The sequence below is a fragment of the Melanotaenia boesemani genome, chromosome 9 (assembly GCF_017639745.1).
Source record: "Melanotaenia boesemani isolate fMelBoe1 chromosome 9, fMelBoe1.pri, whole genome shotgun sequence".
NCBI lineage: Eukaryota > Metazoa > Chordata > Actinopteri > Atheriniformes > Melanotaeniidae > Melanotaenia > Melanotaenia boesemani.
In genome coordinates this window covers 7,569,796-7,584,681 of record NC_055690.1, presented here as the reverse complement: position 1 = coordinate 7,584,681, position 14,886 = coordinate 7,569,796, and the positions used below count along the sequence as shown (strand labels likewise).

General features: G+C 39.5%; 1 protein-coding gene across 1 annotated transcript; it reads right to left on the bottom strand.

Moving 5' to 3' along the window:
* Positions 1–5,238: 5,238 nt before the first annotated feature.
* Positions 5,239–12,524, bottom strand: LOC121646096 (ribosome biogenesis protein NOP53-like; the record flags this gene model as incomplete). The annotated part of the gene is made up of 9 exons (XM_041994973.1): positions 5,239–5,334; positions 5,439–5,515; positions 6,894–6,960; positions 7,319–7,494; positions 8,287–8,451; positions 8,540–8,641; positions 8,818–8,913; positions 9,006–9,061; positions 12,290–12,524. Coding segments are annotated over 9 exons (1,035 nt in total), but the record flags the coding sequence as incomplete, so codon positions are not given.
* Between the last annotated feature and the right edge of the window lie 2,362 nt (positions 12,525–14,886).

Sequence of the window (14,886 nt, the reverse complement as noted above, 5' to 3'; positions counted from 1 at the left end):
AGACAAGGGGTCATAACTGCAGCTGAGAGCTCGATGCAATCTCCTTATGGGAAATTTAGACCTTTTGTGGAGTTTACAATATAAATACTGGCAAATTATAGACGACTCATAGCAAAATTATTATTTAAATATCTTGGTTTTAACGTTGCAGTCAGATTTTGTCCATTGTTTTAATGTAAACCTTCATTTGGAGAATGATTATTACACATAATGCAAAGTTTTCCTATTTTTTCGCTGTATGGGTGGATAATAATGATTATCTTATCTAATTGGGCTGGCAAAACAAGCTAGAATCCTACTTATAATGGTAAATCCTAATGTACTGTCTAATGTAATGTGTTTTACTTTCATATATCCTATTATACACTAACAGTCAAAAGTTTGGACACACTTACCCATCAGATTTAATGGGAAAGTGTGTCCAAACTTCTGACTGGTAGTGTAAGTCAACCACTGCCACCAACGGGGCAGCTCCTCACAGCTTCTCAAAGTCTATAGCTGTTTTCAGACTATATAATACGTCTACCAGCACATGGCACACTGCAGTGAAAACAGAGCATTTAGCAGATTGAGACAATCCATGACCGAAACAAAGAACACAGAGGAATAGATTTAGACTCACCCCGCAGACCGAAACATAATAAATCATTTTTCCCTTAAATCCTTCCAGTTGAATTCAATTTCATTTAAACAATATGAAAACCCAAGGACTTTACACGTAGGTGAATTATTACTGGTAATAATAATGAGTTTTTCTCTAACATGTTTGCTACTGAACGTGATGGCATTTACTTCTCCGGTGAAATTTTAATCACTGACTGGTTGTTTTACTATGTTTGCATATGTAAATATTACCTTAAGTTGGACAATTAAGGGATGTTTACGACCTCAATTACCCTGTAACACAAAGCTCATTGTGTTCGCGTGCATCTGCGTGTGCCCAGTTACAGTACCTGCAGGTGAGGAGGGAAAAAAGGAAGGAAAACAGAGGATATCTAAGCAAAAGCATGTGATTTTGCAGAAAACAAGCTTAGAATATCACATCCATATTTATTAGGTGACATCTGTATGGAGCATACCTAAATGTCTTAGTGGCTTCCTCCGTCACTCACCAGCTCCTCAGACCAGAGGAGTAGTAATCTATTCTGTAATGAGTGACTGCACACACACGTAATCCGTCCTACCCCATGCCAAGACAATCTGGCAGCACCGTGTCTCACACGTGAGGAGCGGAAGGCAAAATCAGGGGGGAGAGAGAGGGGGAGGAAAACCCAAACAACTTGGCTGCAATCTGTCTCTGTCACTAAGCAAAAGAGGAAACTAAGAGGAGAGATATTTCTCTGACATGCCGTCTTTGTAAGGTGAAAGTAAGCTCTGTAAAATATGATACTTTACTGTTATTGGTTGCACCACTTTAGCCATGACTGGAATATTTTCAATATTTTTTTAAAACACTTTATTGATGATGCAGAGGCTAAATCCATTTGACACCACTAATCCCCGGACTCTTCCTCTAGGCCATCAGGTTCAAATAAGTATATCTGGACACCCTTAAAACAAAACTCACAAACACTTTGAGGGCTTTATTTTTTAAATAGGATCACTATAGACCCATAATATTTCTTATTATTTGCAATTTCGTTGCACTAGTTGCAATGAAAATAAAGTTCTATTCTGTTCTATTATAGCTGCTAGCCTTTCAGTATGAATATAAACAAGTCAAACATGCATTGTGGATATTATCTGTGCCTCGAGGTATTGCAGCCACAGTAAAGTCAGGGTGTGTCCAGATAAGCTCAGTTCACAGCGTGATACTGTTTGCAGGCTGCAGAGGAAGTGACATATCTGTTAAGAACACCACCACGATGTTGTGTTATTGTTCACAGTGGTTCAGAGGATAAAGTGGGTTACCACACAATGAAGATGAATTAATTCAAAGAAACTAGTGTGCACAGTTTTATAAAAAAAAAACTGCCTTATATTTTTAAAGAGTCACTATTAATTGAATTTATTGTTTGAGTTCAGTTTGTGCTCTATTAATGTTTTTATCTCTATTCTGTAAATCTATTTATTTAGTCTTGGGCCAGTTGTTTGCTATAACAATGACCTCTCAACCACAGGCTGCACGGAAGATGGATATAGTTGTCAAACATGAAGCTGACACAACTAATGCCTTAAACTACACAACTAATGACAGCTAGGATTTTTTTAAGCATACTAACTGATAAAACCCGCAATCTATTAATCAATAAAATAACACTTAATGATTTTTAAATGTTAAAACAAGTTAAATAATTGGTTAAAAACTGAATTGAATTCTGCCACAGATCATCAGTGCAGAGCTCAGTGCAACACTGCAGTGTAACTAATATCAAACGTTTGTAGTCTATAAAGTGAGGGGAAGTGACTGGAAGTGGTGCATCAGGGTCAGTAATCCAGTCCAGCATACGGATCTCTAAGGTTTATTTTCTTCCTTGGCAATGTAGAGCACTTCACCTGGCAAGGTCTCTCTCCATCTCTTTCCTTGTTCGTCAAATTTAATCAATTTTAACAACACAAGGTAACCAAGAGACACAGATAATGAGAAACTGATTAGCTACGTTTATCACTTCTGTATAGGGGTGTCCAAAGTCGGCCCTGAAGTCCTGCAGGTTTGAGATGTTTCCTGCTGGAGTACACCTGAATCAGAGTAATGGGTCAACATGACAACAAGCTGTTGAAGAGAACCATTTAATTTTAATCAGGTGTGTTGGAGCAGGGAAACATCTAAATCTGCAGGACACCATTAGAGCTGGACACTCCTGGTGTAGACTATGCTCTTGTAACCAGTAAATTTCTGCGTTGGGATGGTTATAAAACCACTGTGATACAGCGTGAACTCTTGGAGAAACAGTCTCTGTTTATTCTCTGGCAACAGAGAGTCCCAACAAGAAGAAACCAGGAAGGAGGGGCTATAACTTAAAGTGAAAAACAGTGATTTTTAGATATGTCTTAACGCTTAAATAGATTTTGTGTAATTATAAACCAGTGTTCAAATTATCGAGGTTAAATTGTATATAGACTTATACTTATATAGCACCTTTCCGGTCAGTTTGACCACTCAAAGCGCTTTACACTACATATCACATTCATCCATTCACACACACATTCACACCCCAATAGGGGTAGGCACATCGGGAGGCAACGTAGGGCTTGCCCAAGAACACTTCGACATGTAATCAGTGGATGCCTGGAATCGAACCGCCTTGGAAGACGACTGCTCTGCCTCCTGACCTACAGCCGCCCCAGGTTACACTCTAGTGTTAATTTTGGACAGTGAAACTCAGCTGGAGGCTAGCAAGTATTACACAACTAAATTGTTTTGACAAAAAATTTGCTTAAAGCAAAAAAGTGAGGAAGAAAAAATGGAAGTTTATGGTTACTGAACAACTCTGAAGTAGGGATCTCAAACTTTTGTCTTCAAGGAACACTATTTTGCAGGGTTTAGATGGTTCCCTGCTCCAGCACAACTGGTTAAAATTAAATGGATCCAACAGCTTGTCAAGTTCGGCACAATGATCCATTAATTTGAGTCAGGTATGCTGAAGCAGGGAAACATCCAAAACCTGCCGAACAGTGGACCAAGAGGTCTGGAGCTTGAGTAGACCACACTGCCAGCTATAAGGAATAATCTTGTATGTTGTAGATTTGGGTTCCTTTAAAGTTAGTTAAAACTAACATTAATAAATGGTATTTATTACCTAGCATCCATTAGTTTTGCAGCTTAATGATGAACAGTTTCATTGCTTCCAGATTATTATAATAAATATCAAAAGCCAACCTGTAAATGTCCCTTTTTATTCAGAAATCTGGTCACTTTTCAATGTTAGATATGGTTTCATTTAAGGATAATATTAGGGTTGTGATAAGGGAGTGTTGTCTGCAAAACATCAGATAGCCTCATCTATGTAGGCTAATAGTTGTGCCTTTGAGCTCAGTAGTGGGACAACTTGTAGGTAATTGTCTTAAAAGGTGCAGAGATTAATGTCACCCTCACAACAAAGTGTAATCCTGGTTTAGGACTGTGTGTCTGAAAACTAACCTTGTCATTAGCCTTATTGTTTCAATCTGTGTAGATGCTTCTTAAAGAAAATCCGCCCACTAATAGGCTCATATGGAGAACGCATTATCCATCTGCAAAGCTTTGCTTCTACATTTGTAAACTTGACTCAAAGCACTGCTAACCGACGACTGTAAGCAATCATCTCCATCACGTGCCTAAATACATTATACAGTAAATCCAATCAGTAAAAAGTCCTGGATGGGGCTCCTTGGGGACAAACTGAAGCTCTGAGTCAGCAGATTTATTTATCAGCAGGTAATTGATGAAAAATGTTGCTAAGCTACCATAACTGGATTGGATCCAGAACATAGTCAACACTGATAAGTGAGAGATCAGCTCATTTAGACAGCTACATAGGTGGGAGGGTTTAAAGACCCTGAAGGTAAAAGATTATATTTTCATACTGATTAAAGGATAAGAAGCTTTGGAGCAGCTCCAGGCACCATGGGACCAGCAGGACACTGAAGGCAATTATGGTTTTAAGCCAGCAGGATAGACCAGTTATCACAAGCCAACTTCCTCAAGCCCATCTGTCTCAGGTTAAAAAATAACAATTAAAAGATTAAAAAAGAAAAAAGTTCACACATATTTGCAGTTTCTGTTGCCTCTTTATTTAATGCTGCCATACACTGAGTAAATCTAAATGTAAATGAAGACCTCAGCTGCTGTTTTTTTTTTCTAGAGCAACCAAGTTTAAGCCACACTCGTGATTTAAATATTCAATGAAATGGCTTTTTCTGTAATATTAACATCTGAAGGTTTAAGTTTTCACCTATTTTAAAATTTAGCATTTACTGTATGTGTTACATGTTTGTGAGGCTGCAGTAATCTTCATGGATGAATGTACTGAGAGCCGAATTAAAGCAAACAAACTCTGCAGTGGACTTAATGTGGCTGCTGACCCTGTAATGAACCTAAGCTGTGACTTTTCACTCGTGTATGAGCAGAGTAGTGGCACAGTGACACTTGGCCTCAGCAGGCTCAGCTGTACACTAAAAACCCTTTGATAACCTTATGCTCATTGGGGCTCATGTTATATAACACGTGCAAAAGTAACTAGAAATTTAACTTAAAGAAGTCGTATAAAAACTGCTAAACGGTTACCTCAAGAGGAAACACACAACACTCATACACAGTGGTGTTTGCCACGTTTTATTTAACTTCATTACAATTATGTGATCTCCCTAAACGCCCTCTTCTCAACGTATTTCAACTTGAGTCTCCTCTTGAACCTAAAAGACAGAACAAGGGGAAAACATTTATTTTAATAAACATACAGCTTATGAAGCTATATCTTACTGTTACTGGGCTGTTAGTGTGAAGTCGAGGCTCTTACTTGGCTCTCTCTCTGGGTTCGATGATGTTCCTCTTCTGCAGGCTCTTGAAGCGGTCCTTGAGGATGCTGCCCTCTGGCTGCAAAGTCATGACATTACAAGAAAAAGAGAGAGAAATCCACATGAAAATAAAAAATCGAATTCCTATTTAGCATTAGATTAAAAATGGAGCTGGACATTTTCCACCGACAATCATCAAAAAAAACTTACGATTCCTATAAAGAAAGTGGGTCATAATTGTATCAATGTACAGGATAAAGCTTAGAATAAAACATTTTTTACCATTAATTTTTCCATGTAAAATATTTGAGAAAATTCTCATTTATAAACATGACCTTCAGCAGAACACTTTGTTCTGAAGATGATACGCCAACTTAAAAAAAGCAAAACTCCTAAAAACTTGACACAAACTTGTGTTTGCTGTGTTTTTTTCCTTGTTGCAGCAATGCTTCTTTGCAATAAAATCTTATACCATATGAAAGCTTCCCCTTTAAATGGTGTCACATTTGTGAGGAAAATGCATTTGTAGGATGAGCAGCAGAGTTGAATATGTGGGTAACACCCAAGAAAAAGCAAATCTTCTGTGCTAATGTCAGACAACTTATTGCTCTAAACTCTTGTTTGGTGTCGTTTATTTGATTGTATGATTGAAGTCTGAAGAAACAAGACAACTGGCAATATAAGAATTTAGTAAACAGGGGCATGAGTAGAATGTGGATAAACCATACACAGCCACAACAAGAAACAAACTATATTCTCCAAGATGACAACATTCGCCCCCACAAAGACGGGGTTTATCAGAGACGACCTCCAGAATTTGGGACTGGGGAGGATAAATAACCTGCCTCCAGTCTTGACCTCAACACCATTAAGGGCTTGTGGGATCAGCTTTGACAGCTGTTGGTCCCAGTGTGCCCAACACTGGCTGACTTGTGACAAATGCTGGTAGAAGAATGGGATGCCGTCCCACAGCAGTGTGACCAAGCAGGTGTCCAACATGAGGAGGAGGTACCGGGCTGTTATGGTTGTGTGTGGTTCTTCCACATGCTACTGAGCCCCTCGCTTGTTAATAAATAGTTCAAGTGCCAATATGTCTTGCTTCTTCAGACTTCAATCATCCAATCTAACAGACACCAAACAAGAGTCAACAGCAGAAAAAAGCTGTTTAGTATTGGCTGAGAAGACTGGACCCTCTACTCACCTCTGCTGTTTATCCCACAAATACATTTTCCTTACAAATGTGAAGCTATCTACACAGGAAATAAAGGGGGAATAAATAGCCCCCAACAGTAAAAGATTTATTGCCAAGAACCACTGCTACAAAAAAGAAATAATCCACCAAACACTAATTTCCTCACTCTTTGTGCCAGGTTTAGAAGAATTGTGGGCTCACAGAAAGAGGTCCAGGTGGATGAGCAACTACAAATTACAAATATAAGTGAACAAAAGTCAAGTACCTTGAGTTGTCGCAGAGATCCAGGCAGCTCATCACTCAACTGCACCTCCAGGTCTGGAGCCAGGAACCTGGAATGAAGAAAAGCAAACATTTACAATGAAGATCAAGACTTTTTCCTTTAACTCAGTTAAGGTGTCACAGTTAAAGGGCACTGAAAACATTTGGGCTCAGTTACCGAGCTGGTTCCTACCAACAGAAAACTTTCTAAACATCACTTAAATGGTTTTTCTACTGTTAAACATACTGTATCAAAATCTGTTTGTTGTCATGAGACCTCATTAGCCTGTAAGCAGCAGTAATACAATGTCTTTTTCGCCTTTGTCAAACAGCCCTGATGATATCATCCTAGCTCACTTTCACAACACAAAATTTAATATCTAAATCACAGTAGTATCCATGCTTGTGTAAAGAGAGTTAAGTGCATACTTGAGTTTGCCGAGACGTCTGGGCAGAGCTTTCTGGGCCTCCTGCTTGGCTTTGCGTTCCATCTGTTTGGCCCCGGTCTTCTGTTGCTGCTGTTTGATGGAGGCTTTTATGGAGCGAAGCTGGAAGAGCTGCTGCTGCTGCACAGTCTGCTGCTTGCTGGCCAGCCGCTGCAGCTCCTGGAATGGGATTTAAAAAGAAGAGAAATGGTAGCGGTGCTTTAGATGGTAATTGTAATGCACATTTGTGGAGGGATAGATGTGAACCATCATGTTCAAGAATGAAGTGTGGCTGAGAGAAAATCCTGAATAATGATGAGAGATCTCTTACAATGTTTTGTTAAATGCAATGATGGAAAGTCAACAGGAAAATGTACATGCAAGTTTATTAGTGAAAGTCAGAGCATTTCCAAAGAAACATTGTGAAGAAAACTGAAAGTGTTTTGACTAAGAAGCTGTGTGTGGGGCCTTCAAAAAGTCATTTAACAGTGAGGCCAAATCTAAACCAACAAAACAAAAACTCTGGTCATCAGGATAAGAGAAGTGAATGAAGTGCAGCATCCATCGTGCCATGTGCCCACTGTACAGGCTAAACAGGAGACCTAGGGTTGCTACAGTTGCTCAGATCTTGGTTAACAGATTAATGTGTGATTAATCTGATTAAAAATATTAATAATTTGACAGCTCTAGTTATTATGTGTCATCCATGTATTATGTCATTGCATGTTACTGTCCATCTGCCTGCCTAGGGACCAAGGATGAAAGTTAGCTAAGGGCTTTAATCTTGCATATTTACAAGAAAATGCCAATTATTATGCCTGTTCCCTGTTCTTAAATAAATAAATTGAAATTAATCAAAGCTTAAAGTGGTCCTGATATAAAATATGAATAAGCAACTTTTTGGGCCAGGAAGATTAAAAGTCACTGATCTCGATTAATTTGGGATTTGAGAGTTTTCAGTGATGTAAATACCTTAATCTTTTCTGCCTTTTCTCTTTTTCTCTGTTTTTCAGTCTTCTTCTCAGCCACAGCAATGCCTGCCACAGCCTCTTCGTCATCATCCTCGTTAGAAGCTTCCTCTTCTTCATCCATCTCTTCTTCTACCAGGCCTTCTACCTGCTCACGGAGGACTGTCTCCTGAAAATTCAACCACACAACACATAAATAATAGTTACAACATGACAAAAATCAACAGGTGATGCGAGACTGGGTTCGTCGTCTGCACCTCTGTAGCCGTGTCTTCTTTGTTGACAGCCAGCTGTTTCTCTATTTTGGATTCTTGCTTCTCTCTCTTGACTTCCACCTCATGGGCCTCCTGAAGCAATGCCTGGGTTCACACAGAAATAACATTCCCTTAATTAGCTTCATTATTAGACATTGTGGCATAAACAGCAACTTTATTACAACTGCTTAAGAGTCTGGTATTTACAAAGATGACAATGTCTTTACATTTTAACGTGGTACCACAGTAACCACCTCTGCAGGCGTAGAGGTTTGTCTTACCTGGTGGGACAAGAAGTCAGGATTGTAGGATCCTCCAGGAGCAATCACCTCCACAGCTGGGAGCACTGACGGCTTCTGTTTCATCGTCTCTGGACGCTGATGAAATAATTCCACATCAGTGCAACTCCAACACCCACAAACAAATGTCTACATCACTCTAATTAAATATATATTGTGGTTACCCTCACCTTAAACACCTTCTTGCCTGTCTGTTGAAGATACCAGGGATCAGATGAGTCTTTGACTGCATTAAAAAAAATAAAAAAAGCTTTACACTTACTAATTTAAAAAATATACAATCTACTGCAAAAGTCCCCTTTTCCCCCCAAACTAGATAAACTACAAGAATCAAATCAGAGCAGCCTTCCAGAGTTGTTAGCTATGAGTTGACTAAATTGCATAAAAAAATAGGCTTAAAAAAATCTGTATACTTTAATGGTAACAATCCTTTACAACATTAGCAAATAAAATAAATCCAGTGTTTTGTTTATACGTCAGTTTTGGAGTCACACTTAAAGAATAATAATAAAAGGACAACTTCTGCTTAAAACACATTTCTGCTCATTTCATCTGACACATACTGCTCCGTCTACTGATTTATTTATTTTCTATTGACGTTTCATTTTAGTATTTTTTTAATCTTTGTACAGTGTCACTGAGTGTTAAGAAAGCCGCTCTCAAATAAATGTATTATTATCAACCTGATCTAAACTCTTTAATAGGTATGGTACTCAGTTGCCTTGTGTTATAAAATCTCAGTTTGAGTTTATTCTCCAAGATAATTTACATAAAATGTGTTCACTTAGAAAATTAAGAAAAATGTTGCATATTCATAGTTTACCTACAATAAACTAACCTGTACAGAAATGTGTCTCCTCTGTTTGAAGACTACACAGAGCAAAAAGCATCATGTTTGAGTAAACACAGTCAACTGAGACCACACGGGGACAAGTTTAGCTTACTCTGCTTCAGTTCTTTATCGTTTGGATGTTTCTGCAGTCCTAAACTACTGTTCTTCTAACCATGGACTGTGTATGACACTATGGAGTATCTTAAATGAATTCTCTCGTTTCTTGTGGAGTGATCTCTTTCGTGTCATACTTGACAGCAGCATGTTGCAGCATGAAAGGCAGCGGTACCTTCACCGACAAAGTTTCACAAATTCGCAGCCTGTGAGTAGTAGCAAGCCTAGGAAAAAACCAGGAGAAAGGCTTTAACATCCCCACGACACCGCTGTAGTACATACTACAGGCTGTGGGGGCGCTAAAGAGTAACACTCCAAAGCTAGAGCAAAACAACGCATGCGCAGATAAAGGCTCACTGCGTGTTGCAAGAAGTTCAGATCAGAAGCAATGAAGAGAAGATAGCTGAGGATTCACTGCGAAGCAAAGGAAAAACATTTCTTTGGACAATGAAGAAGTCTACCTTCTTCAAAAAACGCTGGACTACAAAGCATAAAAAACTTGAGGAAGGGTGGATTGGGTATCGGCGTGTGTTCATTACATTGATGTCATATCCTCAAGTTGACTCTAACCTATCCACTTTGGTACCTGGCTTCAGACATGGTCGGTTTCATGGAGGCTAATCCTTGGCTTCATGGGGTTGAAAGGGTGTTTGCTAAAATAATTTGGCGGTTTTACTGCAATCCGGCATCGTGGGGACGGCTCCTTAAGTTTCAGTGCTGAGCGTAACAGTTGCAGTGTGGGGTTTAAAGCCACCGTGGTGAACCACTTAACCTGTGTGAGCCGGTATGCAGCATTTGTTTTACAGGGCTGCCAACTTTCACGCACTGGCCGTGAGACTCACGCATTTGAGTGGCTTCTCACGCTAAACCTCCGATTTCTCCTGCTGGAATACACAACAAGAACAATGCTGGCTAATCGAGGGGTTCGGGAGGATTCCCAGTGGGTCGCATTCCTTGGGTGAAAAAGGCGCAGCGTTGCAGCAGTGTTGCAGCAGTGTTGCAGCAGTGTTGCAGCAGTGTTGCAGCAGCGTGGTTCACTCACTGCTCATAGATCAGTCTGACACACAGTGACAACGGGAGATATTTCAGCTTCACAAACAGCAACGATGCACAGTATATTTTTTTTCTATTTTTTTTTTTTTTTTTCCCTTGGTACTAACTGTCAGTTTTACCAGTTTTCCCTGTCTGAGCTCCATGTTTAAAATTTTTTTAGTAAATTTTTTGAAGGGCAGTTTTGTTTAAGAACAGAGACTTTATTATCTTTCATACTTATTGTTTTTGGTTGTTTTTTATTCATTGTTAATGAGACTAAGAGTTCATTATATTTATTGTTTTTGTTTTATTTAAAATTTCTTCCAGTTCCAGTGTAAAATGCTCTTTACAAATGAAAGTTTATTGATATTTGAAAGGGTGTCCTTGTATTATTATAGCATTGTCATTATAGTAGTTGAAAATTGTCTCAAAATGACATTATCGCTTTGCCCAATGTTATCGTTTAATAACAACAATAATAATTTCTGAGATAATTAATAGCAGAGCAAAATGTGTTATCGTGACAGGCCTATAGACACATCTTATTTTTTTACGAATTAATGACACGGTTGCCGACCAAGCACCGCCTCCACTCTGATTTACGTCAGCTCGCGTTGGCATCCTAACATCTTATGGCATTCACTCAGTCATCTGAAGACAGACTATTGTTTATTTTGGGAAATTACACAACCTGATAACCATCAACTTTCAGGAACAATCTCTAAGCTGCTGATGTTTACTTTCACAGACGTAAGTCTACCCACTTTGGTCCAGGTTAAACTGGTGTGAATGAAGCCCAGTTTGCCAGAAAGTACCGAGAGTCTAAGACTCAAGAATGGAACTGGTGCCAGAACCAGAACCGTGGACGTGCGAGAGCACAGACGCAGACCTCCTTCATCCTTTTCTCCTGCCTCTTTATTGCCCATAGTTTTCATCTGTGCATGCTCCACGTCTTCTTCCCAGTTTATGGTGTATTTCTGTCAGTGCTGCAGCGCCATTTACAGGCGTAATTACAGCGTTTTTACTGGAATTGTGTGGACGCACATCTTTCTGAAAAAAGCTTCGCCTTTTGTTTAAAAAACAAAATAGTTTTGTCTGTGTGGATGTGGTCTGGGTTTAAAGAGAAGTCGTGGGTTCTGACAGCACAAGAAGTCTGATTAAAACATCCAGTATGACGTCCAAAGACTGCTTCGGCTCACAGCTTCACTTCTGCGGATTGGGACAAATTCTTGCTCTCCTACGCTGTTTTTACTTAAACTGATGTTTTAAAATTTACACCTAAAAAAAATCTTTAAAGAATAAATAAACATAGTTACTAGTGTATCCTCAGATCCCGGATGACCGTTTACACAACAGGCACCCGAGCTCCATGGTGGTCTTCACATTCCCATGAAGGAAATACTGGGAGCGCAAGGATGGGATCATCACTGGATGGACATGCAGACACATACATACAAACAGATTCACTCTACTCACCCTCTTGTCCCCATATGTCATAATAGTCTCTGTCTGGGTTGTTGTTGGCCTCCGTCTCGGCCTTCTTGACCGTCCTGTTGATGGGCCGCCTGTTCAGCAGCCGTCTCTGCCTCTGTGATACCACGCCTTTGGCTGCTAGCTGCTCAGCCTTCTGGGTGATGCGACGGAGTTTCTTGGCATTTGGTTGCTGGTAGGCCAGCACACTGGTGAAGGGGCAAAACAGATGATTAGTTGATTATGTAAGGACCTGAAGATAGATGGTTAATGACATAAGATAGGATGGAGACATCTTTTTGAAAAGTCTCGTAACATTTGCGTCTCTAAAGGAGTTTTATTTAGCTGGCTGAGGGAAAAATGGCTCTTTGGATTGGAAAGGCTGCAGACTCCTGCATTAAACACATAAACAGGTTTAGCAGCAGTTTTCTCTTTAAACAGCAACAGTTAAAATATTTCTTCATATAAATTTATAAAATCAAATATTTATGAGAAAGAAGGATGAAATGTTCTGGATTTACTAACTAAAAGGTAAAAAGTCAGCAGGATGGATTTAAAGCTGTGAAGCTGCTTCCTTCTAAACACAGAAGGAACAATATGTGATGAATATCAGCATCAGGTGAACAGACAGAAAGCAGGATTAGAATCTCACAGCTTCTAGATGGTGAGGAGAGAGAAATATTTACAATATGCACAATAACTTCCATCCATGCACCTTCACTGCTTCATTATCCAGGTTTATGGCCTATAATTTCTCTAAATCTGCATTCTTAGCTTGACTGTATTGGCTTCACCTGCACCCTCCGCTACCAGGAGTCAAGGGGTATACTATAAACTATAAACATGTGTGGTATCCACAGAAAGTCCAGAATCTCAGCTACCAGCTCAGTAAAACCATTTCTATCACCAACAAACACAGTTAAGACAACAATAGTTAAAAACCAGGTACACGAGTCCGAACACACATGTAAACACACATGATGTCTCCCCATGAACACGAACAAACGACATAGTGATTAATCATGATTATTTTAAAAGCTGTGATTAATCTGATCAAAAATTTTAATAATGTGACAGCTCTAAAAAATTTTAGCTTTTTTCTTATAACTTAAAAAGAAATGAATAAATATGAGTGGGACGTTAATTACGACTGATGATTTTTTTTTTTTTTTTTTAAATGAAGGGTTGGATATTACCCTTCCCAGTTTTCGCGTGTGGAAACGCAAAACAATGTGTCCCTAACCACACCCACTGGTGGAAACAGGCTTATGGCAATAACATTTTCCACAGTTGCAGCTGCAGTCACACCTGAGTCTTTAGTAATAGTAGAGCAGTCAGGCCACTTTGGCCCAAAAAATACAAACAAAACAACAAAAATCCCCACATTCTTAAGCCATCGCTGTTCCCCTTCTGGTAATTCCCACAGACCAAACAGAGGAAACTCGGCATGGCAACAGTGTGTGTTTACATGAAGTCTACCATATGTATAGGGGTGTCCAAAGTCGGCCCTGAAGTCCTGCAGGTTTGAGATGTTTCCTGCTGGAGTACACCTGAATCAGAGTAATGGGTCAACATGACAACAAGCTGTTGAAGAGAACCATTTAATTTTAATCAGGTGTGTTGGAGCAGGGAAACATCTAAATCTGCAGGACACCATTAGAGCTGGACACTCCTGGTGTAGACTATGCTCTTGTAACCAGTAAATTTCTGCGTTGGGATGGTTATAAAACCACTGTGATACAGCGTGAACTCTTGGAGAAACAGTCTCTGTTTATTCTCTGGCAACAGAGAGTCCCAACAAGAAGAAACCAGGAAGGAGGGGCTATAACTTAAAGTGAAAAACAGTGATTTTTAGATATGTCTTAACGCTTAAATAGATTTTGTGTAATTATAAACCAGTGTTCAAATTATCGAGGTTAAATTGTATATAGACTTATACTTATATAGCACCTTTCCGGTCAGTTTGACCACTCAAAGCGCTTTACACTACATATCACATTCATCCATTCACACACACATTCACACCCCAATAGGGGTAGGCACATCGGGAGGCAACGTAGGGCTTGCCCAAGAACACTTCGACATGTAATCAGTGGATGCCTGGAATCGAACCGCCTTGGAAGACGACTGCTCTGCCTCCTGACCTACAGCCGCCCCAGGTTACACTCTAGTGTTAATTTTGGACAGTGAAACTCAGCTGGAGGCTAGCAAGTATTACACAACTAAATTGTTTTGACAAAAAATTTGCTTAAAGCAAAAAAGTGAGGAAGAAAAAATGGAAGTTTATGGTTACTGAACAACTCTGAAGTAGGGATCTCAAACTTTTGTCTTCAAGGAACACTATTTTGCAGGGTTTAGATGGTTCCCTGCTCCAGCACAACTGGTTAAAATTAAATGGATCCAACAGCTTGTCAAGTTCGGCACAATGATCCATTAATTTGAGTCAGGTATGCTGAAGCAGGGAAACATCCAAAACCTGCCGAACAGTGGACCAAGAGGTCTGGAGCTTGAGTAGACCACACTGCCAGCTATAAGGAATAATCTTGTATGTTGTAGATTTGGGTTCCTTTAAAGTTAGTTAAAACTAACATTAATAAATGGTA